The sequence below is a fragment of the Pteropus medius genome, unplaced genomic scaffold (assembly GCF_902729225.1).
Source record: "Pteropus medius unplaced genomic scaffold, Ma_sr-lr_union100, whole genome shotgun sequence".
Classification (NCBI taxonomy): domain Eukaryota; kingdom Metazoa; phylum Chordata; class Mammalia; order Chiroptera; family Pteropodidae; genus Pteropus; species Pteropus medius.
In genome coordinates, this window is record NW_024347791.1 from 10,697,915 (window position 1) to 10,725,080 (window position 27,166).

At 35.5% G+C, this 27,166-nt stretch overlaps 1 protein-coding gene and 1 long non-coding RNA gene across 7 annotated transcripts in view; one reads left to right on the top strand and one right to left on the bottom strand.

The window, feature by feature from the left end:
• LOC120614985 (UBAP1-MVB12-associated (UMA)-domain containing protein 1-like) overlaps positions 1-27,166 on the bottom strand; it is a 184,870-nt gene that overhangs the window by 42,879 nt on the left and 114,825 nt on the right. For all 6 annotated transcript variants that reach the window (XM_039878016.1, XM_039878018.1, XM_039878020.1 and 3 more), the window contains one exon: positions 11,830-11,903. In XM_039878016.1, the coding sequence (XP_039733950.1) occupies positions 11,830-11,903 (74 nt within the window). The remainder of the gene's footprint in view (positions 1-11,829; positions 11,904-27,166) is intronic.
• Positions 1-27,166, top strand: part of LOC120614987 (uncharacterized) — a 92,534-nt gene that overhangs the window by 16,892 nt on the left and 48,476 nt on the right. The gene's annotated exons all lie outside the window — the stretch shown is intronic.

Genomic DNA, 27,166 nt, shown 5'->3' on the forward strand with positions numbered 1-27,166 from the left:
AACTAATCTAATCCTTTCATCTGTACTTTGGCATGATTTTCAAGGCATCAACCATAAGTTCATTCCAATTTAAAAAGAAACTGACATTCATAGAGTGTCCAGTATATGTCAGACACTGTGTAATAAATATTACATATTGACTCTAATTCTTAAAGTAACCCAGCAAGGTATGTAGTGCCATTCCCATTTTATAGCAAAAAGATATGAAGATCTAAGAGGCTAAGTACTTTATCAAAAGTACCATACCGGTATACGTGGCTAAGCCAAAATCTGACCTCCAAATATGTCTGATGATCAAGTACATGTTCTGGCAGCTATCCATGCTACTGCACGGGTTCTATGAATTCACTATTGTGAGGAACCAGTACTCACAAGACAGCGTCTCTCTAAATTAGTCACTTTTCCCAGATCCTCACTCTGATATCTACTAAAGTCTAGCTGGTAAACCATCTAAAAAGTATATCTAGAGCATGGGGGCAAAAAAAAAAAAAAGGTGCACAGAAAGAGATCATGAAGTCATTGATATAGCAAGAGGTGAAAGTTACAGAAGCCTGAGGTACACTTCTGCCTGAAAGCAGCTGGACAAAGCTGATCATCTGGAAAGGAGGCTCCTTTCACCTCTGTTCTCCAGTCAACAAGACTGTGAAGAAATCACACTAGACTGGAGATTAGTGTGTGAGCCAGTCTAATGGGAGAGAGTGGTTAAAGTGCCCAATGTCGCACATTCTCACAGCAAAAAAAATCAGGTATAAATTTATCAAATATGATTTTTTTAACCTTTTTCCCATTTAGAAAAAAAAGTGCAGCTCACTGCTAGCGTTAATTTAACATCACACATAGGAATGCTGCGTTTTCTAGGATTTGACATTTTCAGCAATGGAGAATTACTATATTTTGAAAATGGAAATACCACTACTAAAAACAGAATGCTTTAAGTAGAATGACGTCATTTGTTTTCCAAAGACTACTGATATACTAGAGTGATGTGAAAATAATAAAAAAGTGAGCTATTTTGTGGCAAACTTTAGGGGTCAGGTTAGGTCTGTAATCCGCGAATTATCTCTGGGTAAATGCTGCGGCCATAAGTACCATCTGCGAGTATTCTCAGGGCAAACAGGAATGGGTTCAAGAAAGAAGAGAGAAAGAAAATTAAAATTGGGAGTTACATATATCTTTTAAAACCAATTATAATAAAAGGCATACTTTATAGACTTATAGAAGTACTACATAAATATACTTATATGTGTACAAATTTTAACTCCTCTATACGGTGAATGTAAAGCAGCTAAAAAGATGATTCATAATAAATTTAAAAATCATGTACAGGAAAAGCAAATGAACATGAGATAAGAAAATTAAGTATGTAGATACGCATCCTTTAGAGTCCTGAATAATTACTAGAACTGAGCTGTAACTTTGAGTCTGAGTTTCCCTCCTGCCAAAGAAAAATGGAAAAAATGATTTGGAACAAAATTCACAATGGCCATGAGAAAAGGAATATTACCACCGCAGTAGAAACAAAATATTTTCTGTTACTATAAAAGCAATAAGAAATCAGAAGACCTAAGTTAGTCTCCACACAAGAGAAACTATATAATGGAGTAGACAACGTCTTGGTAAAAATTCCCTCATAATAAATGTCATAAAATATGCCACACAACAGTTTCTCACAGAGTTATTCAATCAAGCTGAAAAATAGTTCAGGGAAGGCAATCTGTACAGGAGTAAGGCAATGAGGTACAATTATAAAGCTCTCCGTTGGGCTGGCTCATTCTAGTAATAAATCCCAGAATATCTAGATGAACAAATAGACAGCATGTTCTTCAAATTATTCTCCAACTAAAACCAACTTGAGAAGTAGGATTATGCAACAGTTTACTGACTATTATGTAAATGGTACTTCAGTCCACTATCATTGTGCTTTTAGGTATAGTATATGTCAGTCTTTTCTCTTTCTCCAAGTGTCAAAACAAGGCAGAGCAAATGTAGGTTGCTATTTAAAAAATTATGGCTTTTAGTTTTACATTAGGAGGTTCTAGTACATACATTTTCTATTATATAACTGGTGTTAGAGAAAATTTATGAATTCACACCCATAATGATTTAGCTAATTTAAAAGGCAATGTGTGAAAGGCAAGTTCCTGAGAATAAGACATCCCAAAAGTGGACATTAAACAGTCCTTGAACGGGTAGAAATTAATGTCAATTAATGAACAGGGTAGGAAGAACACAAAAGTTCATGAAAAAAAAATAATAGAAAAACCAAACTGATGCATAGTAATGAATGGGGCTTGCTAGGTGTGGAAAGTAATGTAAAATCTATATAAATTCACCTGACTTTAACTAAGTGTAATTTTTTTCTGTGTACTCATATTGGTGCAGTCTCATGAGCATATTCACAAAAAGAATCCTCAATAAGGTACAAAGTTTTGGAATATTCAGAAAATGCCGATTAGACTACGTACGTACCTGCATGTTACTTTTTCACTGCATAGAGTCAGATGAAATTTATCCTTCCAAAAAAAATCTCCAGTTGTGAAGACAACATATATATGGTTATGCTATAATGCAACCTCTATATCTAGCTGCAGGAAGTTACGACTGTAATATGATCCAAAGGAAGAAAAAATGAGGACCATTTGCTACTAATTAAAAAACAGAGGATTAGAAAAAGATGGTGTGGGAAATAGGGAACAGTTGTTCTCCCAACATGGACCTCTCACCCTGCTGGTTTTGTGGTTTTTAAAACTACAAAAGTGAAAGCTGGAAAAATGACAACAAAATGACTACCAAAACATAAACAGAATATTCCATATGGTTTTTCTAAATAATAATTTCTAAATTGGAGATAGAAAACTAGATTTGTTAAGCAAAAGCTACTATTTCCACATTAGGGTTTCTCCTTCTAAATATATATATTATAAACACACGTACTGAATCGAATGTAGTTCTGTGCAGTGTAGTAAGTAATAAGGTTCCAGTTCTGATTCTAATTGCAATCAATTGCAATGAACCAATTGATGAGGTAGGTCGTTAAAGTTATATAACTTCAACAAACTAAGATTGCTGAAGTTAAGTAAATATCATCATGGTCACTTTAAGCTACCTAGCTTCATCAAGCAGAGCTACAAAGCAGCAGGTTAGCGGGTTTCTGGCAAGGAATAATTGGTGCTGAGCAACAGACTGTGTACATGAGCAAGAAACATTGCATAAAACTCACATTACAGGCTTACTCACACCATATGTGCATTTTGGATGGAAACAGGGTCAGCTCTCATACACCTCACATAGTTGGCCTTACTGGCTAGGATGAATGAACATTATGTTTCAGTGTGGTAGTTAACCCTAATGGAAGCCAGAAAATACCAGAATTATGACCTTTCAATTACAATTTTTTCCAGCAAAACTGAAATTTGGACAAAGATGTAGTGGTAACAAAAACACACAAATCTGAAGTTATAAAAAAGATCTTTACAAATTTTGATAAGCTTTCCTCAAGTTAATTCATCTCACCAGTGTCTTGAGCAATCAACAACCTATACGAATCGGATTGTCAAATATAAAAGTCAAGAATTTATAGATTTAAAGTGGCCAAATTTATCATTTCCTGATAGACTTCATAAGCAAGAGCAAAGATCTTGCTTTACCGGCAAGGACTGTTGGACTATTTATTCCTAACAAGCATGAAAGCTTGATTAATAAATGCCTAAAATCTTCATTATGGGGCAGATTCCCCACTACCCGCCACCCACCTCCATCAAAGCAGTAGAATAAAGATTGGCATTTGGTGGCATTATCCCAATTCACTGTTCAAAGAGGTAAACAGTCAGGACTTCTGGGGAGGACAAGATCTCAGAAACTGCATCTAATCAACCTAGTTCATTGAGAATTGAAGTTGAAGAGAAGCCTAACAACTTGTCCTAGATCAGATACTTGGTAAGCAGAGGAATCCAGCAAAAGTATACTTTCTACTATATTACATAGCCCAGTAATTCAAATGAAAATAAAGTTTGGAGAAATGCACTCTACAAAATTTCCCCCCAAAGTGTCTTGCATAAGAGAATAAACACATCAATGAATTAAATTTACCATTTAAATGACATAAACAGTGCAATAATCCAACTGTGTTCCATTTCCTAGTAAATCAGAAATTTGAAAGGGTTTATATTAAGAGAAAAAACAAAGAAGCTCACACTCATCTGACAAAATTGTATTCTCATAAACTATTATAAAGGGAGAAATTATCTTCAAACTAAGAATCTCAGCATCATTGATATAAAGGAAACAGCAAGATTTTTTAGACAAATACATGTTCAAACCAGTAACCTATAACATTTTTGGGTGGGGGGAATATGACTATATAACTGATATAATGACACTGACAGTCAGGTTGATCAATGAGAAAATCACCTCACTCTTCTCCCTGCTGAAAAGGCCTCGGAGTGAGAGGACGGATGTTTTGACAAATCGTGATCTGATATGGTGCTCTGTGATCAACTAAATAAGGGATCTTTAACCTAAATGAACTAAGGCAGGAAGTACCAACACATCTCCTAAAGATCATCCTCAAGAGATTGCTCCATTGTTGGTACTGCCATACAAAACAGTTCTTCTGTTAAGCAAAAACCTTGAGTGAATACACTGTTTCCTCAGTACCAGCCATACTATCATTTAAAATATAAGATATACTTATTATACACGAAATGGAAAATGAGAACACTGGAAAGAATGATTTAACCCACGTAGCTATCATCCCAATACATGTTTTCATGTACTACGTGATCTGTTTCTGCATAGTTTTTACATAGCAGCAATCATACTGTATATACAATTTTGTACCTCATATTTTTAACAGAAATGATGAAACCAAGAGTTTTTATATTTTATTGAAAACTAACCATAAACTTCATTTATGAAAAGTGAAGAATATTCTACTGAATAGATTGCCATCTTTTTGCACATATCACTTCTGTGGATTTAAAAGATTATTTTCTTAGAATAGAATCCTAAAAGTGGAATTACTGTCAAAGTATATTAACGTCTTTATGGTTCTTGATGCTGATTGCCAAAATGCTTTCCAAAAATGGTTGTACCAATTTAAATTGCCTTCACTATCAATATTCATTATACCTGTATTTGGACTATGATATATTGTGAGAATAACCAGCTTCATAATCATCTTTACAACCCCCAAACTTTAAATTTATAAACTTACCAACCATGTTGTACTAAAATATTCTTAAACTCAAATCCTGGCATTCGGTATTATTGACTAGATAAATGCTAGTCTTGAAACTATTCCTGAAAATCACTCCTTCCAGTCTCTTTTTTCTTGCATCATGCAACCCTAATTCTTTTCTATGCAGAACTCAGTCTTTAATGGGATAATCTTACTCCCCTTTTTAAGGAGAGGTAACCAAACTCTATATCACATGGCATTCACAAGGCTCAAGATATCTTCCTTCATTTTAATGACTATCTGAAATAAAAGCAAAAAGGAAATGAGTCCCTACAGAGTATGAAGACTCCATAGCTCTGTTAAAAGACATGAGAGAAGTACGAAAATACTTTCAAAGAAAAATGAATGTTTCATTAATAGGTGCGTTCCATCTTTTTCAAAAACTCAACTTTTGTTCCCTAAATTATGGAACTATGACTTCCCCATACAACTCAATTTTTTACAAATACACAAATAAAAAATTACAAATACTGTGTACTAGATTGAGAAATGTGCTTGAAATGACCTGAATAAACACACACTCCTAAATCCTTATTTTAATTTCCAGGGATTCTCATATATGCACTTAATTTTAGCAAACATTTTATTGTTGTTGCTACTACCTTAATTACTGCTTTTGCAATTGCGGTCTATTAAATTTCCTAGTATAAATTGGCTGTAAGACTGCTTTAGGTCTTCATTAAGAAATTTATATTAAATATGCAATAAGCTACTTTTGTTAACAGAAGTTGGGGGAATATTAGTGTCACAGTTTATTATTATAAATAATTTTTGTGTCTCCTGTCAGTATAACCACAAGAGTATTTCAATACCACCAGCTGATAATAATCTTTATAAATCCTACTTTGCAGCTATACCATCTGTTAGTTATTATTTTATATGTGGTTCCATATGCATATGTGAATTAGTTGTCACTCAAGACAAATATACAAATGGAACTGTGGTATTGCACTGAGTTTTTTATTGGCTTGTTTTTGTATTTTGCTATCTTAGGCCACCGAACTAAATAAACAAACATATTCCTCAGTCTTGGAGACTAAAAATAAATGCAAATTTAAAAATAATTTTTGTTGTGCAAATAAGAGAAATTTAAGTTCAACAAACACTTAATCTAAAAGTATCTTTTAGATTAAAATTAGATTAAAATTAGTAGTCACCAAAATTGGAAAAAAATTATATTAAAAATCATGCCTCTCAAAATATACCTACAAAACCAAATAAGAATAGGTCCACTAGTAAATTAGTAGCTATTATGGTTCCAGTTTTCACAATACAAAATAGTTCTCACAAATTAAAATTATAAAAGAATGACTAGTTATTTGCTTACTTGTAATGTTTATTCCCTGAAGAGAGGAGTCATAATGGCAAAAACTCAAAACCAGAGCCCCCATCAATCTGTGGGTTTATTCCCCTCAAGCTGTAAGTAACAAGCTCATAGACCAGCGGAAGACACTAAGTAGCTGCAGTGTCATTACAACTCACTACCAAAATTTACCCAGAAAGGTAACAAGATAAAAAGACACAAAAATGAGATGGCTAGTTCTCCAACTAGATAATTAGTTACAAATTACAACTTCTTCCCCAAGTACTGAAGTCTAACGACCTTAATTTTAATAGGCCCAAACATGGGTTTACAGGAGCTTATACTCTACACACCAAAAACATGGTGAATTCTGTTAAAAGTTATCAATGGCCCTTAAAACATAGACTGAGGCACAATTTGAAAGAAACTACATTTGATGACTAAATTAGTTCCATATTTCCTTAGGTTATCCTATTTTAGGTGGTGATACTTTGGCAATACATATAGGGGACACTAGGTAAAAACAGTTCCAACTAATTTAAGTCAGGGGTTCCCAACCGCCAGGCTGCGGAACGGGTCAGTGGCCTGTTAGGAACTGGGCCACACAGCAGGAGATGAGTGACAGGCAAGCGAGCAAAACTTCATCTGTATTTGCAGCCACTCCCCAGCGCTAGCATCACCGCCTCAGCTCCACCTCAGATCATCAGGCATTCTTATGGGAGAACTGATCCCTGGTGCCAAAAAGGTCTAGGACCGCTGATATAAGTCATCATTGAAAGAAAATCCATGGAGGGGGAGTGAAGAAGAGACAAACATACTGAGAAATTATGATTTTCTGGAATGAATGCTGTATTATTTTCAGTTTTACAAAGTAAAAGGTCTCACTGATTACTTAATGAAAATAAATATGCTGCTTTTCGGTCTTTTGTGTAAATGTATTGAAACATCTCATAATCCAACTCTATAAAAATTAAGTAATTTGATGCCCAAACTAGATCTCTTTTTTCAAATTATGTTTCACCCAGATGTTAGAATTTCCATGATGTTGGTGAGAGAGCTGTGCTTGAAAAGGGAACAGTTTTAAAGTATACTTGGGCTATAAAGTGTAAGGAAAAATAATATCACAGATTACTTAACAAAATATTTTAACCGCCATTAAAACTACAGTATAGCACAGACCACATTACATTTATTTTTTAACCCTTAATTATCTGTCATTGGGATTCATGTATGGGAAGTATTTTCATACCTTGATATACTTCTGTATTTCTAAAATATTCTTAATGAAGAATTTAATTTCACAAAATTTCACCTTAATACAAAAATGAATTGTATAAATAGTAAGAAAAAAATTTTCAAAACTCACATAATGCCTGAAATCTTTCTGGGCTCTCCAAAATGATATTTCTTCCTCCACCGAAATCTTGGTTACTTTTTTTTTTTTTTAATTTACAGAGTTTAAGGAACTTATTCTCCTTGATATTATAGTGACTTGTGGAGTTTTCTAATTATCCATAAATAGATTGAGAATTTCTGCTTCTACAAGTGGGAGCCACAGAGTCTTACATATCTCTATATCCTCTCTACCCCATTCCAACAATTCCTTGAAAATAGTAGGCAATCGACATGTTTATCTGAATTCACCCAAAAACCTACTTTATTATACAAAAAGCCACTCACTATTCTTTAGAATAGTGAGTTCCATTTTGGCAACTAAGAGTGTTATTTTTAAGCCTTATGGAACCAATACTAATTTATCCAATATATTCTCATTATAAATAATATTTCAATATTTCTTGTATAGCCATTAAAAATTAAAATAATGAGAATCTTTCCTGCTAAGTACAATAATTACAACTTCTTAATCAGATTTATATCTTTTTTAAAAGAACTAATTGAAATCATTACACTTTTCCTTGCTAATGTTGTAAGAGTGCCAACAATAATGTAAATTAACAGATTTTTTTAATGGGTAATTCCTAAGAAATAGAAAACTTACAGTGGGAAAAAATAACAGTGTGTTTATAGGTGGAAAACAGAATTTAATTAAGAGATTAACTCATAAAACTGTTTGCAGAAAACCAATTATTTATCCATCCAGAAATCATTGACAAGGCATCTCTATCACATTACATGTATGACAGTATGTTAGTGGCAGAGGCTAGAAAACTAATTAAGGTGTATTCTCCACCTTCCAGATAACACAAGTAGTCAGAGGACTTTGAAGTTACCTCTATCTGAGGGCAAAGAGTTCACAAAGGAGCTAACATTTGAACAGGGTTTGGGGTTTAGGCTTTATTCTGCAGATTTCAAGACATTTTGGCCTGAAGTAACAAAACTAGCTCTTCTTTTTTTAGAAAGAGATTTGGAAAAGAAACTGCTTGTCTAATAATAGTCTGGTGAACAGATGAGGACCGAGTTGGGGAATAAGGAACCAGATTTGGAAGTGTTTGAGAGGTAGAATCAATAGGACTTGATAGATTTGATGAAGAGGGTGAGAAGAATTAGTCAAAATGGTAACTTTAGGCCTTTAACTTGGCAGACTGACGATGACCTTAAATGCAATCTAGATTATCAGTTAACATGTATTTACTGAGCACCTTCTATGTACCAGACACTATTCTAGGAACATAAGGTCTGTTTTCATTCTAGTCAGGGGAGGCAGACAGTAAACAAATAAATAATCTGAGATAGTGATAACATGATGGAGAAAGTGAAACAGCGTTATGTGACAGTGACTGGGGGGTGAGGGACATTTTAGCTGAGGTAGTCATGAAAAGTGACACTTGAACTAAGACCTGAATAATAAGGAGGCAGCCACGTGAAGCTGTGGTAAAGAAAAGGAGAGCAAATGCAAAGGCTAAGACTGGAAGGAGATTAACAGGATCAAGGGGCAGAAGGGGAGCTGGGGACATGGAAGGGGTTTGAAGGGTGTGGAGAAAAACTGGAGAGCGCATGGAGCTCCTTGTAGCCCAGTGTCAGGGGCCTATCATTTATTCTGGTTACCTTGGGTAGCCAGCAGATTTTACACCAAAAAGTGATGTGATTTGATTTACATTTCTGTCTGCTGTGTGGAGAATGGATTTACAGGAGAAGAATGGAGGCAGAGGGTCCTGGTGAAAGTGGTGGCTTAGACTTGGGTTCTAACAGTGCTGATATTCTGGGCATAGAGAGAGAGGTGACAGGACTTACCGATGGACTGGATGTGGAGTGTGAGAGGAAGAGAGGAACCAGAGGCACCTCAGGGGTTTTGATTCTGAACGACTATGTGATGGTGATATTCAACAGAGATTGTGGACGGTTAGGCAGAGAGAAGCTGCAGGGTGATGGGGCCAGGAATCAATAGTTCTTCTTTGTTCAAGTAAAGACCAAACTGTCTAGAAACTTCTAAGTGAAACATTCTTAGGCAGTGGATATATTCTAGAGCTCAGGGGGATAGGTCTAGGTAGAAATATACTTTGGGAGTCATCAACATCTATACAGAATTTTAAACCTTGAGGCTGGATCAGACTCATCTTGACTAACTGAGGTAGATAATGGGGTCCGAGGAAGGTGAGGAATAGGCATCAATGTTTTTGTTTTGAGATCTTTAAAGGAGAAGAATAATGAATTCCATTTTAGACATTTAAAGATGAGGTAAATGATTATTTGACTTTTCTGTGGCAAATCATACATAGCCTCTAACAATATTTTATTATTATTCCCTTGTACTGTGATTTAACCCTGTTGTCTCATTTGCAGTCTTCCAATTTCTTTTTTGCTACGTAAGTATGCTCTCTAATAGCAAACACTGACCTCTGAGTGCCCGGAGCTATTCAGATAGAAGACATTTTTCAAATATCTGTTATAGCATGAGTATATTAATCCACTCTTTATGATTAAGAATTGATTGTATAATGGAGAGACTAGAAAGCAGCACGATAATGAGCTAGTCTGAAATATGGGAGGATCATAATCTCAAACACTTCTTAAGAATTAATCTTGGAATTCTATCAATGAATCAACTTTGAAAAATAATCGAGCACTGCAGACATTTTCAGTGAATCACATAACTAAGCAATTAAATTCAAATAATCATTGATGATTTCTAAACCTTCCTGGTGGTTCTTTCCCAAGCTTCAAATACATCATCAACCTTTATTCCCTATCAAAAATGCTACTATGGTCGGCACTCACTAACTGAATACATGAAAGAGATCAAGCTGCTTCAGTATATAGACAGGACGTATTTCTTTGTCCTTGTATGTTTTTTTCACCACTGTATACTCAGTTCCTTACACAGTACCTTGAATACAGTCAGTGCTTAATAAATATTTCTCACATGCATACGTGAAAAACGAACACACAGTTTTATGGACAAGATGACTCTTTTTTTCCTCTATATCAATTTCTTTCTGCATCACTTCTTTAAATAAGTTTTTTTCTTAATTATAAAATATTTGCTCACTGTGAAAAATATGAATATGAAAAATATGAATATAAAAAATAAAAATCTTTCTTAAAATACATATTACTTTCTACTTATAATTCGTGATTGTATTCATTCATTCACTTAACAAATGTTTTTGACTATTCGTGCTAGGCTTTGGGGACGTGGCGATGAACCAAAGTGGCAAGATCCCTGACCCCACTCCAGTTGTATACAGCAATACCCTCATGTGATACAAGTAGAATATATGTAGAGGTGTTTCACTATGTAAAAAGTTTAAAAATTCATGGATATCCCTTGTACCCTAACAATTAACATTTCCCCTAAATTCTAAAAATGATTACTTCAGTGATTAAATAACATTAGTATGTTTCCACCTAGTATACGAAAGTATCTTAATGACATTTTCAAGAGCAAATAGTTTTCCCATGTGGAAAAAAACAAATATCTTAGTCTTTCTACTAAACAATGTCAAGGACAGCATTGTGATGCTGGAAGTGGTAACAGAGTTCTGAATAGATTATTTTCAAAACTTTCTCTATAGGTTCATATATTATCCATTTATTCAAATGGATTATTAAATAATCACTCAAAAAGGTTCAAATGTTTTCATTTGAGTGCTCTACTCCTCTTTTTTTCAACAGAAAGTTTCCATTTCCAGTACAAGGAAAAGCTTAGCTCTTGGAAAGTCACTCTCTGTACTGTCATCCCCTGATTTGGAGCTGGTCATCTGTTTCTTGGTAGCCACATACCTGTCTGCATAGCAAGAATAAAAGTTACTAGTTATCCTCAGAGAAATATATAATCATAGAGACTTGTTCAGTTGCACCCCAAAAGGATTCATCGAGTTTCACTTACCTCCAAAGGCTGGCTGCCTTCTGCTTCTGAAGTTTTACCTCCTGCTGCCATTCTTTGTTCATTTTCTGTATCTCCTAAGAAACAGAAGAAAAAACAAAATAAAACAAAAATAAAAAAACTTTACCATACCATTGAAATCACATTGTCTTCTATTTATCTGAAATACCTTCTGTTATTATGTTTCACATTATAGAATCAACTACTTTGTTACAAAATAAATAAGTTAATATTTTTTAAAAATAAGTTAATTTTTAAGAACAGTAATTTATAGAGATCTCATAAATCATCCAGCCATCTCATATATACAACCTAAACCAGAAATGTATCTTGCTTTATATAGGTTTACTCTGGAATGTAAATCAAGCCATACATCAAATAAGCTAGAAAAACTTACAACTTAAAGGCAAATTATTTCCAAATTAAAAGTATCTATAATATACGTAACTATCCTTCAAATTAGTTTTTTAAAAAGGTTTACTCTGTATGTTTTTGTATCTCTGTGGATCTCCTTCAGAGTAGATATATATGTTTGTATGTAATAATTAACCAAATGTCGAACCATCTTTATAGCAGGAAAGAACAACAAATTAATAAATTAGCCTTCAGTCAATACTTTGATTCCTAAGGCTGATGCCTGGGTAGGTTATGTTACTAAATGAAGTTGGTGACTTAGGCTGGCTCCAGCAATATAGAACATACACAAATAAGTAAGTATAAGTATAATTTAATTTATTAATGACTTATTTTAATTTATTATCATTAATGATCTGTGATTAACACATGGTAATAAACAATTAACCTACTTCTTTAAAACATAATAAGAGGTTAACATAGTAATTTGTAAACTGCTCTTCCCATAAAATTTAAGCTAGCTCAGGAATGTCTACAATAGGTATGATTACAAAATTCATAGATGATGACTTGACTGACACTAAAGGTTAGGAATCTATTAATGTAAGAAAGGTCACAAGTCTTAATCAAGAGATAAAGTATAAAAGTCTTGTCTGAGCTTAACTTTCCAAATGAAACACAAAAGTTTAGTTTACCAATGGCTACTATCGAGAAACAGCCTTGTGATAATTGTAAAGGAAAATTCTGTTAAATTCTAAAATCATGAAGTGAGAATTAAATTGGTAGTTTAGTAAAATAGTTATTTTAAAGTAAATCTGAAAAATGTTTATTCCCATCTATAATCTTTGTTCTCATCTATGTGTAACATAACTGCTGGGCTGGACACAGCACATAATAGGTGTTCAATAAATACTAGCTGAATAAGTTAATGAACTTCTCTTTATAGTTTCCGGCCTATAAAACTATGACAAATACTAAATGGTATGTAATAAAAACTGTATTTGAGCATACAGTAAGTCTCTTTCTTCTAAAACATATTTGTAAAACTTAAAAGGCAAATTTATTAAATATCACTATTATGTATTGTTACTAGTGATCCATAATTATGGCATTATTTATTAAATTTTAAAAACAGTTAAGGATTTTTTTAAAAAATCATACTGAAACAAAACCATTAGGAATTTTTGGGTTATATCTTTAGGATAATAAAGTTAATAACTGTTAAGTGAAAAATTAAATCAACCTACTTTTGTGACCCAGGATGTCACATAACTATTCTGATTTTTTTAAAGTGTTTATTTAAACTGACCATTTATTTGCATATCAAGAAGAGTCTTATTTTCCAAAATCCCCCTTCTCTCTGAATGTTAGGGATAAGATAATCAACTCCTGATTTACAGGAGGTGAAACCAATGTACAAAGAGTTCAGTTTGCTTGGTTATAGGCGGATACCATGGCAGCACGAACAGCCAAGGTACTACAAGTCTCTGTGCAATGAGGTCAAGGTGTGTTTAATAATTCCCATACATGATGTTTATAAGAAAATATGTATCACCTAATATAAAAGGTTTTTTACCTTTTAGATTAAAAAAAAAATCAGGAAAGATTTTTTTACCTTTTAAAATGATTATTGCTCCATCTCATAGCCATACAAACACTATAACTGGCTAAAATCATTCAGCACAAAGTCTGTGCTTCCTTTGCCATTTTCTGATTTCAAGGTGTGTATCTACACAAAACTTTCTGTTTCTCCCTACTGCTTGAATAACCAGAAAGGTTATCAGCCAGTGTTCCTGACATCACACAACACACCTGCCTAGAAGCAATTGTAGAATCACTATTTACTGAAATGCCATGTCTGGTGATAATTCAGATAGGACAGTAACTGATTATAAGGAAAGATGCCATCTGTAAGATTATTCTCTATAAACAACAGAAAAAATAAAAAGCAGGTCACAAAGAAATATAATTTTTGAAGTTTTTTCCTCCTGCTGAAGAATTATTCTGTCATGGTAAAAATTCAGTTATTTTATCCATTTTTAATAACCCACATGAAAGTGAGATACTTTAACAATAAAGATGCACATGATAACTGTGAAAGAAGGTACCTGAGTTTTCAAACATCAGTTAACTCTAATTAATATTCTAGATAGAGTCAAAAATTTAATTTGCAAGTCAGCTGTTTAAAAAGAACAAAAACAACCAACATTTTCACAGTATTTAACATTTCAAAGCTTTTTTTTACACCACATTTGGTTCTTACTATGGCCCAGTAAGACATCCTTCCGATCCCCCCATCTCCCCGTTTACAGGTGAGTGAACCCTAAAGCACAGAGCATTGACATGCCCAGGGTCTCCCAGGCAGAAGGCAGTGTTAGTGAGAGCAGAACCCAGTCTCCCAACATCTCTGAGGATTCTGTGGAATGTTCTGAGATGGGGCCTGAGCTGGATGGAATCAAGTCTCTGAGTTAGGGAACAGGGTTATGAAGAACAGAGCCCAGGGCTCCTGTTCTCTGAAGACAGGATCTTTTTTGTTTGTCCCAGGCCCTGGGCGTCCAGACACTTCTCTCTATTCCTTTTTCCTTCCATAGGCCCCATTCATTATCTTTCGCTTCCCTTTTCACTAATGATACCAAATACTTCTGGCCAGGGCGAGCCTCTTGTCCTTCTTGCCCGGCCCTCAAAGCAAACATACAGTCCCCTTGATACTTTTCCGGAAGTTTGTAAGGCTAGAAATAATTTTATAAAAGGAAAAAGCTCTCTTACATTCCAACCATACAATTTTCGTGGTTTAAATGTAGTTTTTATTTAGATGAGTAAATGATAAAGGTTACCTAGACATGCAAAAGAAGCTCTTTCAGAACTTAAAGGACAAGTGAAATCCAATTATATTTTAGATTAGGGGTTGGCAACTTTTTCTGTTAAAGGGCAACTTTTTCTGTTAAAGGGCTGGATAGTAAATATTTTAGGCTTTGTGGGCCATATGGTCTTGGTCACAAGTTCTTTACTATTGTAGTTGAGAGCCACCACAGACAATATATAAACCGATGAGTATGGCTGTGTTCCAATAAAAATTTATTTACAAAAAACAGGTGTCAGGCTGTAGTTTCCTCACCCCTGTTTTAGAGAATATAGTACTCCACCCCTTCTAAGTTAAAAGGTTAAATTGTGTTTGAATTATACAAGGAGATAAGAAAGGAACATCATTAGCATATCATCATGGTCCCATTCTACTGTGTGAACTGGGTTGAGGGGGAGGAGAAATGGTAGTGAAGAGTGAGCACTAGGGATAAGGGAAGATGGAAAGGAGAGAAATCCCCAGTGATGGAAGGGAAACCCAAATGCCCATCTGGGTCACCCAGAGGAGACCTGTTTTGGGGTGTTGGTGGTAGTGGGTGGGGGCGGGAGAACCCTCATTCATTCGGTCTCCTTAAATGTGGAGGACGCTCTAGTAACATCCACCCCAGGCCTCCCTCACTCCCCAGTCCCTGGGTTGGTGACTTGGAAGGACTTGCCGGCCTGGTTCCTCCTCCTCCCTTTTGTGAGAACGGGAGGACCGCAGAGAACATGTGACTGTTTGCTCTGACCCTCCACACAGACCTCCTCCCCTTGGGCAAGCCTGCCCCACCCAACCCTGCATATGCTGTAACTGGATGGGGCTCAATCTAATTCTGAGATTCAGATTCGGAACCCTAATTGCTCCTTGAGAGAAGCCACATTCTTCAACACCAGCTTTATAGGCAATAAAGATGAAAATTTCGTCTCAATCTGTTTTTTTTTTTTCCCTAAATTGACCAGATTTTATCTGAGAAAGAGAGGTGTTAATATTGGAATGCCCTAGTTGTGAATACAGAAAACTATTCTCTTTCTTTTCTTTCTCTTTTTCTTTTCTTTGATTATGTAGGATTATCTAGAACTCCCTACCCTGAGAATGCAGTCTACAAAACACTAGTTTCGAGGAGTTCACCGGGAAAAAATATTTCTATGGTCAAAAGTATGAGAAAAAAACTGCAGAGCATGTTCCCTTTCCATTGATTTACAATGCACTATTTATTCAGGTTGTCGAATGATCTTTAATTAAAATATTTTCCTTCGTAGTTCTTAACTAGCTGGACTTTCCACTGCAGCACTATTGATGTGACCTATGATGTTATGAGGGTGGCGGCCATCAACATTGCAGCCCACAGACTGAGCAGGATCTCCTTAATGGTTCCAGAGAGTTCTCTGGCTCAAGATCGGTGCCGCATCTGTTGTGCAATGTGGAAAATCTCATCAAAAGTGATATTTCCACTGTGCTCTTTTCTTTTTTTTTGCTTCTTTCTGTCTCTTGATGGTTCTTTGAGGGCTTTGATGATCAGGTCAAAGGCAGAAAGTGCTACCTCTGTCTGGGTCTCTCTGCCCTGAATGGTCAGTTTCACTATAATCCTCAGACCCTTCCAATCACCGGTTGCTTTGGTGATGTCATCACCAACCTTTTTGGAGACAGGCCCAAGGGGCCGATCTTGGGGGCCAAGGCAAAACTGGCACCGATTCCACAGATTCGGGACAACCAAAGAAAGTTGTGCCTTGGCCTCCTTTGAGCCAAAAGCCGAAAGCCCAGTGTACTCTAAAAAATTAAAAGCTCTGTGAAATTCTTTAGTAAAAAAATTTATTTATTTTTTACAACATATTTGACTTTGGAGTCATTTTATTCACCTGATACCTACTAAACACCTTGCAGAGGTCCATGAACATACTATGGAAAATGATGACATAGCATTTCCAAAGTTAAAATTGATTATGAAATACATTATTTTTACCTAACTCTTGAAGACCCTCAACCTTGCCAAATTTGTTACTTAGCTTTTGAACATTCATTTTACACAATACTAACCCACACTTACTTTCCTTTAGATGATTCTTTTCACAACTCCCTGTTCATCCATTCAGTTGCATTTGGGCCAGACTAGCATCATGTGACTGTATTCTACTACATAATTACAATGCCAGAATAGCCGATAATCTACAGAAGAGAGAAGGGTAGCCAGGCACCTTGAAGACAGGAGGAAACCCCAGTGCTCAGAAACATCTCCCCCACAAATTTCACCAATTAGAGATTCATTAGAGTTAATGAGCTACTCTTTTAAAATGCAAATACCCCCTGGGAGAGTTTGCTTATTAGTCATTCACCAGTGAAGGAGTGGGAAGAACAGTGGAATGGCCACTCCATTAACTTTCATTCTTCATTCACGTACTCATTACACCAGGCAGCCTGGCACTGGGGCAAGAGAATGGCTTTGGAATCTGACAGATCTCCACCCAAATCCTTTACCAAATCCATGACCCTATGCAAGTTAGTTAACGTCTCAGAGCCTCGACATCCTCATCTTAAAAATGGGAATAATGATAAATAATAAGGTTGTTATAAAGATTACATGAGAAAATATGTTAAACCCTAATTGTGGAGAAGAAGGGAGGGGAGTTGGAGCAAGATAATAGTTTTGTCTTGGTGTCAACTGCTGTTCTACCTTTGTCACGTAGCTGTGCCGTTATCTTCAGCACAGGACAGGTGCTAGGAGAGGCTCTCACATGTCAACTCATTTAGTGCTCATGGTGGCATTGTGAGGTAGGTTTTATTATGTCCATTTAAGAATGGTGACTTGTTAAAATCCAAGTCTGCTGACAGGGCCAAATCATTACATAATACATGACCTTTCATTACTTATCAAAACTTGAGTTATTTTATCCAACTCAATTTAATACACTTTATATTTAAGTCTCCCCCAGTTCAGTTTAGTTTTCCTTTCTACTTTTCCTAATACTATCTACTTACTCCCTGAGAAAGGAGGAATAGTGCAAAAGCAGAAGTACTAATTGCTGAAGACATGTGCTGCCCAGGATTCTAATGACGACTGTTATAACCCTGCAAAAAAAATTAGCCAGAATAGGAACAGCTACACCACAGAGGGAGGAATGCAATTAGCAAACAAATATAGGAAAGGGTTCAAGCGGACTAGGAATTAAAGAAAAGCAAATTAAAATGGCACCAAGAACATACTAAATTAGCACACCAAAATTATTACACCCAAAATTCACTAAGAATGGCATATAACTAATACAGTGGCATCATTCTGATAATGAGGTGAATACTAGATCAACATTGGACTGTACGGGGAGATAATAAGAAAGATAATTCTACACACGCACTCACTAAGGGCTTATAAAAATAATTATAAATGGTTGTTAAAATATGAGGAAATTTTTAAATTAAGGGTTCAATAGAACAGGTAGCCTATAAGATATTAGTGTGAATCTTAATATGTATTTATATATACCTTTTAGGCATCGTGTTAAATTTTAACTTTATGACTGCTACTAAAATCACAGAGCTAAAAATCTTGCTTGCTACTTTAAAATTGTAGGGTCACACTGAATACTTAAAAGCATTTTACTCAAGGAAGTAAGAATGCCAGCAAATCCAACTGAGGTCAGAACCACTTAAGAGTCCTACCGGCCTGCTCTTAATTAACTTGTCCTGGATTCCACAGATGTCTTTAGGTCTGAGTCGTGTTACTTTGTAGCTATGGGTAATAATTTTCCTGGAAGATCTTAAAGCAATCCAAAAACATCATTTAAGCATTTAACACTATGTTAAACAGTTAAGCTTATGCAATTTTTACTTTTAGGCTCTAAGACTAGACATACAAAAGGCCAAATTCATTTAGTAGATGTACATTTGTACAGTATTGTATCATGCTGTATAAATCTGCCTTCAAAGATTTTTTGTTAATTTTTCTTAAATCAGAGTAAATTTATATACTATGAGAGTAAGTTGGGCTGATGATTCCTAACCCTGGATTCCAAAACGCTACTGAAAGAAATCTTTACAAAGGGCTGCTGTGAGCAGCCCACTGACAACAGGTTCTATAGGCTCTGCTGAAAACAAACAGAACTGGCACAAAAAGGATTTTCAGTGTGCATAGCTTAAAGCCTAAATTTGTAAAGAGAAAAAAAAATAGGTTCACTCTACCAGGGTTATCTGGTATCCTGAAACAAAAATACTGCCTGTTGTGGGTGAAGATGATGGCACTGATCCATCACCAATATACAAACCTAGGTTGGAGATACACTGGCATCAAGTCACTCACACTCATGAGCATTCAGCCTCCCTTCTCAGCAATAGAATAAACTTGTGAAATTACTGGTTGGTGTCAGGAGTTCTGCTCAGTCAGTTTTCAACATAGAAAAATAAGTGACCCTTGAATTAAATGTGTGTTTCAACCAGTTGCACCAGTTGGTCCAACCAGAGATATTAGGTAGGTAAGCCTCTCGATCTTTCATAATTTAGGTCATAGATTGATGAAAGTTGTGACAGAAAAGTGCAAAGAAAATATTTATACAATATAAATATGTGAAATTTCACATATTTATACAATATAAATATGTGAAATTATAGTCCTGAGGACCACAATATACTATGTCATATTTCGAATGTTCATATAAGAAATGGCATTTGGTCCCTTTAAGAACTCAGGTAAGCCTAATCACAGGCCTGAGGGAGGAAGTCCTAACCTCTTCACCGGCCCACTGACTAGAAACAGGCAGACAGCAACAGTGAATCACCAATTACCGTCCTGAGAAAGGACCCCGAAAGGACCTGGATCAAAGTTTAGGGTTGCAAACTCAGGTCTGGCTACCATTCGCTAAATTTATGGAACTTTTAGTTGGGCTACAATACACAGACAAGGTGGATAAGAAAGTGAATCATGGGCTAGCTTGGGATGAATGTGCCCCAGAGGAAAGCAGGGGCTGAAAGCAGCAGAGAGCAGGGGGCCTTCCTCTGCATAAACGGAGGAAAATTCTGAGACTTCTTGCCAGAGGTATAGTGCATCCCACATTTCAGTGTGCATAAGAGTCACTTGGGGGTGCAAATTCCTGAGTCTCGCAAGAGATTCAAACTTGTAAAGTTGGGTGAAGGGCCCAAGAATTTAACATTTTAGCAAGTATTCCAGGAGGTTCTAATGCACGGTTTCATGGACAATACTTTGAGAAACACTGAAGCAGACTGAGATAACTTTACATGGCTAACAGATTATCATCTGCCTAATTTTTGAAATGACTGTCTCCTCCCTCCTTCTCTCCTTCCTTCCTACATTGTTTAAATATTTAGAGAGTACATATCTCTGTGCTAAGGATGGGGCTCAATAAGATAAGTTCCCAAAAGAATAGAAAGCAGGGTCTGAAAGAAATATTTGTACATCCACTTCATAGCAGCAAAAGGAGGAAGTAACCCAAGTGTTCATCAGCAGACGAATGGATAAACAAAAAGTGGTGTATATATACAATGGAATATTATTCAGGCTTAAAAGGAAAGAAACCATGACATATGCTACAACATCGATGAACCTTGAAGACATTATACCAGTAATAAGTCAGTCACAAAAAGACAAATACTACATGATTTCATTTACGAGCTGGACTAGAATAGTCCAGCTGAATAGTCCAGCTGAGCTAGAATAGTCCAGCTCGTAAAGACAGAAAATAGAATGGTGGTCGCCAGCGGCTGCGGGTAGGGGCAAATAGAGTTTTGTTGTTTATTAGGTACAGAGTTTTGAGTTTTCAAGGTGAAAAGAGTTCCGGAGACTGGTTTACAACACTGCGAATGTAATTAACACTACTAAACTGTACACCTCAAAATGCTTAAGGTGATAAAATTTATGTGTATTTTACTACAATTGAATATAAAAAAAATTTAAATAAGATGTGTTATCCTCTATTTAGAACAAGAAAATGGTGGAAGTTAGAGATAAGTCTACTACTGGTTAATACCGTATTTTACAATTTATTTTAGTTTTGTTCTAGTGTGTGTTTACATCAAGATGTTCTAATTAGTCTATCTCAAATTCATAATATTATTTTAATAAATATATGAGGAAAAATCAGGTGAAGGAAATTGTGTTTTCTCTCTCTCTGCTACAGAATTGGTTATGGCTCACTAAAGGGCCTGGCCACCATAAATGGTTTGACCTGCTGCCCAATTACAATGCACAGCAGTAAAAAAGTTAATAACCAATATCAGGAGAATGCACTTTGGCCACTTGGTACTAGTACAATAATGCTGTTTCTGTTGATGTGTTTCTGTAAGCTTATTTGTATTTCCATTATCAGGTAACAACATGGTGTTAGTGACACTGAATAGCAATGTGCTATGCTTTATAAAAATCTCAACTACTAGCTATAAAAATTGAAATTTCTGAATAACTTGAATCAAGAAAGCTAAAATACAAAGTACTGGATAAACAGATAAAGCATAAATGTAGATTACATAAAACTTCAGAGCTAATATGTATATCCTTTAACGATCTAAAGCAAAACACCTGAAGTTCCTCTAAGGAAGAGACATTTTTCAATACCTTTAAGCCTTGATGTCACTAGGATGGGAAGGGGCGCTTGCTGACAATGAAATCCAGGTGTGTGGGGGGAGGGGTTCAAGATCAACAAATTCTGAAGTCTCCACTGCTGGCTTCTGCTTCTTTTCCCCACAGAAATCCCACCAAGTTGGGGGAGTTAAGGGAAGCAGTTTAAGGGAAGGAAAAGGAGAAGAGTAACAGGGTAGGAAGCAGTAGACAAATCAGACTTCGAGACTGGTAGATCCTATTCTAACAACGGGGGGATATTGATCTCAGGAGCTCCAACATAGGTTGATAGCACACCATCAGAAAGGTGTAAAGGCAAAAGCAATTGAAGGAAGAAGTGCGCTGGTGAGAGTGAGCAGGTGGCATGGCTAAAAAGTATGAGAACTGGCTTGATGACAGGGTAGAAGTGATTATGTTATGATGATGAAAACAGTAAGGACCACTCTTTGAAATGTTCCTCAACCTGGACTTCGACCAGCTATCATGTACTTAATCTTCACTTCTCAGCTTCAAACTCACAACCTCAAGGTGCCCCCAAGAGAATCCATTATCCTCTACATTTTTCTCCAAAAAAATTCACACATTTGCAATCATTTAATTATATGCACTCACTTGTTTAAAAGCTGTTGTTCCCACTAGACTGTCAATTCCACCAAGACATGCTTGTTTTATCTGCCAATGTCTCTAACATCTAGAACAGTGACTGGCACTATGTATGTACGTGGTAGGCCCTTATGAAATGGGTATTTTCCGACTGATGCATTACAGCAAACATGGCATTGTCAAGAGAACGGTGGCAGATAGTCTCGGAGAAATAAGTTTCTCATGCAACTAGAGAATACATAAAGGAAGCTAAAGAGGATGCTCTATGATTGGTAAAACAAAACAAAACAAAACAAAACACGTTTATTTACAAACTTAGAACTCAGTGAGAGGTAGAGGCTGAACAAAAGATTTAAAGAGAGATCAATAATTGCAGCTCTAATGTGAAGTTTGGACAGGATTTCTGCAATAAGGACAAGGTAGACCAGCTATGAAACTTGGAAACACTTCTCAGCAGTTTGTCAGGGTAGAAGAAAAAGGACAGAGAGTCGACAGTGACTTTGAAACCAGAGAAGAGATTTTACCAGAGTCTAGGTAGTTACAGTGAGTCTGAGATAACTGCATGAAATGTAAACGGTGCTGAGATTCCAAAGCAATTCTAATATTTTTATCGTATTGTTATTTAATGCTGTATTTATGTTTACTACTGATATGCATTTGACAAATTTAAAAATACCTTCTTTAAAAACATAGTACGTTAGAAATATAGACTAACATATTTGTGATATTTAAAATTCCTCTAAAAACAGTTGTAATGTTCAAAAAAATTGAATTCCTTTTAATTTATAAAGAAAAAATCACTAACTTTAAGATTGGTTAAATAGTAAAACCAATTGTCATTTTAAAGTTATAAAAACTGTATATGGTTTATAAACTTTAAACTTATATTTCTAATTTATTACCACCAAACGCCACAGACTTGCTCAGTTTCATAAATTCGATATTCTTAAAATTAGGATTCATTTATTAAATCCCCACTATATATTTGTATTTTCAGGCCTAAATGATTTCAAATAAATTCAGTAGTCTTCTAGGGACAGGTTCAATGAAATCAGAATTCATTTGGACAGGTGCCTAATTGCAACACATAAAAAAAAACTCCATATATAATGGAGTATTACTCAGAGATAAGAAAAGATGAAAGACTGCCATTTGTGACAACCTAGATGGATCCTGAGATTATCATGCTAAGTGAAACAAGACAGAAAAAGTTGAGAACCATATGATTTCACTCATATGTGAGATATAAAGCTGAAAGCAACAAACAAACAAGATGAACATAAACTCAGACACAGACAACAGTTTGTGGTTCCCAGAGGGAAAGGGTGGGGGTGGAGGTAGATGAGGGTAAAAGTGGCAAAATATATGGTGACAGAAGGAAATTTAACTTCGAGTGGTGAACACATGATGCAATATACATATGACATCTTATTGAATTGTACACTTGAAACCTTTATCATTTTATTAGCCAATGTCAACCGACCTATAGACCATGCATCTACCTACCCATCCCATAGCAGAACAAGTCAGGAAGAAAAGCATAAAGGACATGGTTCCCTGTTAAGCCTGATTCTAAGATTATAGCAAATAGTATGCTTAATAAGAAGCTTCTCAGATTGTGAGACAGTATCTAGACACAGTGAGATAAAAAACTAGAGAACTTTGGTTGGTTTAGGCCCCGAGTTCTCGAAAACAATACATGGACCGATATTCAAATATCAGTAGAAAACAAAAACATTCCACTGTGGTCTGAATGTATCCCCTCAAAATTCCTGTGTTGAAATCCTAACCTCCTATGATGATGGTATTAGGATGTGGGGGCTTTGAGAAGTGATTAGGTCATGAAGGTGGAATCCTCATGAATGGGACTAGCGTCCTTATAAAGAGACCCCACAGAGATCCCTAGCCCCTTCCATGATGTGAGGATGTGGTAAGAAGTCATCAGCTCTGAACTAGGAAGAGGGCCTTCATCAGAAGCGACCATGCGGGGGCCTTGATCTTGGGCTTCCCAGCTTCCAGAACTGTAATCAATAAATTTCTGTTGTTTATAAAGCTACCCATTCCCTGGCTTTTCGTGCTAGCTGCCTGAATGAACTAAGACACATTCCAAAATTAAAAAATTGGGGGCTTATTCATCATTTCTGATTATCCAAATATCTGTTTCCCTCTAAGACTGGTGAGCTAGTCTTTTTATTTCCCAATTTCTATGGACAGAACATTTTTTTGAAGTCAGTTTGCCTGCCTCTCTATCATCTATCTAACATCTATCTAGTCTTTCTTCCTCCTTCTCTCTCTTCCTGAATAACTGAGTCCCAGCAAGAAGGCAATGGCAAGATGTTGGAACCTAAGTGAGGAGAGGACGATGTGGGGGAAGCTGTGGCAGCAATGGACTGGCTCAGGCTACTGAAGTACAAGCAGGGCCTGGATCATCTCATTGTGCCATGAAGTGTTTAAAGAATGAGAAGGACAATTTGAAGGTGCTCCCACTGGTCAAACTGGGACCTTGTAAGCATCGAAATAAATAATTATAGTAACATTATAATCCATTAAAAATATCCACAAATAATAAAATTATTTTTAAAATCCATGCACAGGTATTGATATAAATAAAAAATTAACAGATAAATAAGAGGAGGCGGAAGCTTTTCCTTGCAGTGGAATGCCAAGTGAAGAATTGAGAATGACAGAATTAGAAAATTACTATTTGGCAACTATCATGGTAATAGTTAATTCAGCCAAGAAACACAGTTAGATGCTAGAACTAGTGGGTGGGAGGTTGATAAGGAACAGGATATTACATAGTCTCAAAGCACCATCTCCCAAATACTGATTATAAAGACAGCATGAGTAACTTTAACAAAGCATAGTAACAAAGTCTGTTAGATATGACTTTACGTAAGTGATCATGATAAGCATCTCCAGTAATATAACAAATAGGAATTGTGCACTACCCAGTAGGATGCAGTGGGAACACATCACTTCTGTAACATTCCTAACGAAAATGCATAACCTAAATGTAATTTTGAGGACATGTCAGACAAACCCAAATTGAGGGATATTTAACAAAATAACTGACCTGTAATCTTCCAAAGTATCTAGATACTGAAAGTTAAGGAAACTTTCTCTACAGAAACTAATCTATACATTTAGAGATTACAATAATGTGTAACCAGGCTGGTCCTGTTTTCTTATGTAGTGCTTTTCCTCAAAAGATTTTAAGCAAGTATTTTTTTCTTCCTTTAAAGAAATTGTGACAACTTTGCGAAAGGAATCTCTTTACAACGTTACGAAGAAGGAATAATTTTGCTAATTTAACAGGTGAAGAAAATAATGAAAAAGAGATCTTAAAGTTCCCAGTACCACAAAATGTCTACATGGTAGAGCCAGCATACATACTAAACTCTATCTAGGTTCAGGACCCACATTCTTTCTAATATAAAACAGTTCTCTCTAGACTCTCTCCATGAACAATATCCACCTTCGGAATGGCATATTGTCATGGGCAAATGGGGTCCATTTCTTGTCTTAAATTTCTTCTTTTTTGCCCCCTTTTTGTGAATGTACGGAATTAGAATAGACAGTACAATGTCTATTTCTGGGTTTGTTTCACTTTACCAGAAATACACTAACCATTTTATAACACTGGGCAAAACAAACTGAGTAAGACATGTAACAGGGTGCCTCTTGAAGCAGTTTTGTATTGGTTTTTAAGCATGACATTGGTGTAATTATTTCTGTCTCTGATGTTACATTTCTATTTTCTCTTAAGGAACTGGAACCAGTTTTACATCTTTCTAATAAAAGCACATCACTTTACCTCCATAATTTCCAACAGTTCATTTTTCAAACTAAAAATCTTGTAGTTAAAACGCAGAAGCAAATTTTGATCTTATCTTGACTACTGCCCTCCATCCCTGCTTCCAACCCCATTTTATAAGTGAAATCTGGAACACAGTGTCCTTATTGTTCATTCTCACTCTCACCTCCCAGCCCCAAAGCTTAACAAACACCCACAGACACACACCCTCTAGTATATGCCTTTTTGAAAACATAATTTCTATTCTACATAAGATAGGATTCTTAAGATCTCATACTCCAGCTCTATTGTCATTAAAAAGATAGTGAATTCTTTTTATTTTGACAGGAAATATGTATTTTAATAACACCGGCCTTGGTTTACAGACCACTTAGAGCAAGTTACAACTATCTGTAATTGATCTGACCTAGTTTCATTTTACAAATTAGACAAGACAGTGCAACCAGCTTGCTTTTATAAAGATTAAACAAGACCCTAGTCTCTTCAGCAAAACTACCATCTCAAAACAGTACAGTTCACTTCTAGAACAGACTTGGCCAGTGAATATGTATATCCACACAAGAGATTATGCACCAGACATTCTGCTATTGTCGCTGATACAGGAACAGAGGGTCAATAATGTGGATTAACTAGGATTAAAGTATTATTCTGATTACATTTGTGGCTCAAGATTCTAGGTACTTTAAACATTCTTAAAATTAAACAAAAAAATCTACAATTCAAAATAAATAAAAGAAAAAAAACACATTTAAAAGTTAAGAAAATTATGAGTAAACTAAGAAAAAGCTTAATTTTATTATATATGCAGCAGCATGCATGTACATAACCTAAATATATTTTCTCACCTCTGGTGATACATAAGACAGTATGTGACACAAACATGTGTATCTCACATGTACACATGTAAAGGTTTCAGATAAATAAATGGCATAAGGGATAGAGAATCATGAAAAATATTCAGAACAGAAAAGTATCTGAGAATACAAGAGAAAAAAAACAAAAAACAAAACTGAAAGATTTTCATTTTTCCCTTATTTATTCTTGTTTATTTTCTATTAGTATTTTAAAAGTTTCTTCCCAAACTAGTGTATTCCTAAAATAGAAGATAGAGAAGTAAAATGGAGAATGGCTAAGAAAAGGGAAGCTTAAAAAATGAGTGAATGGAAAAAAA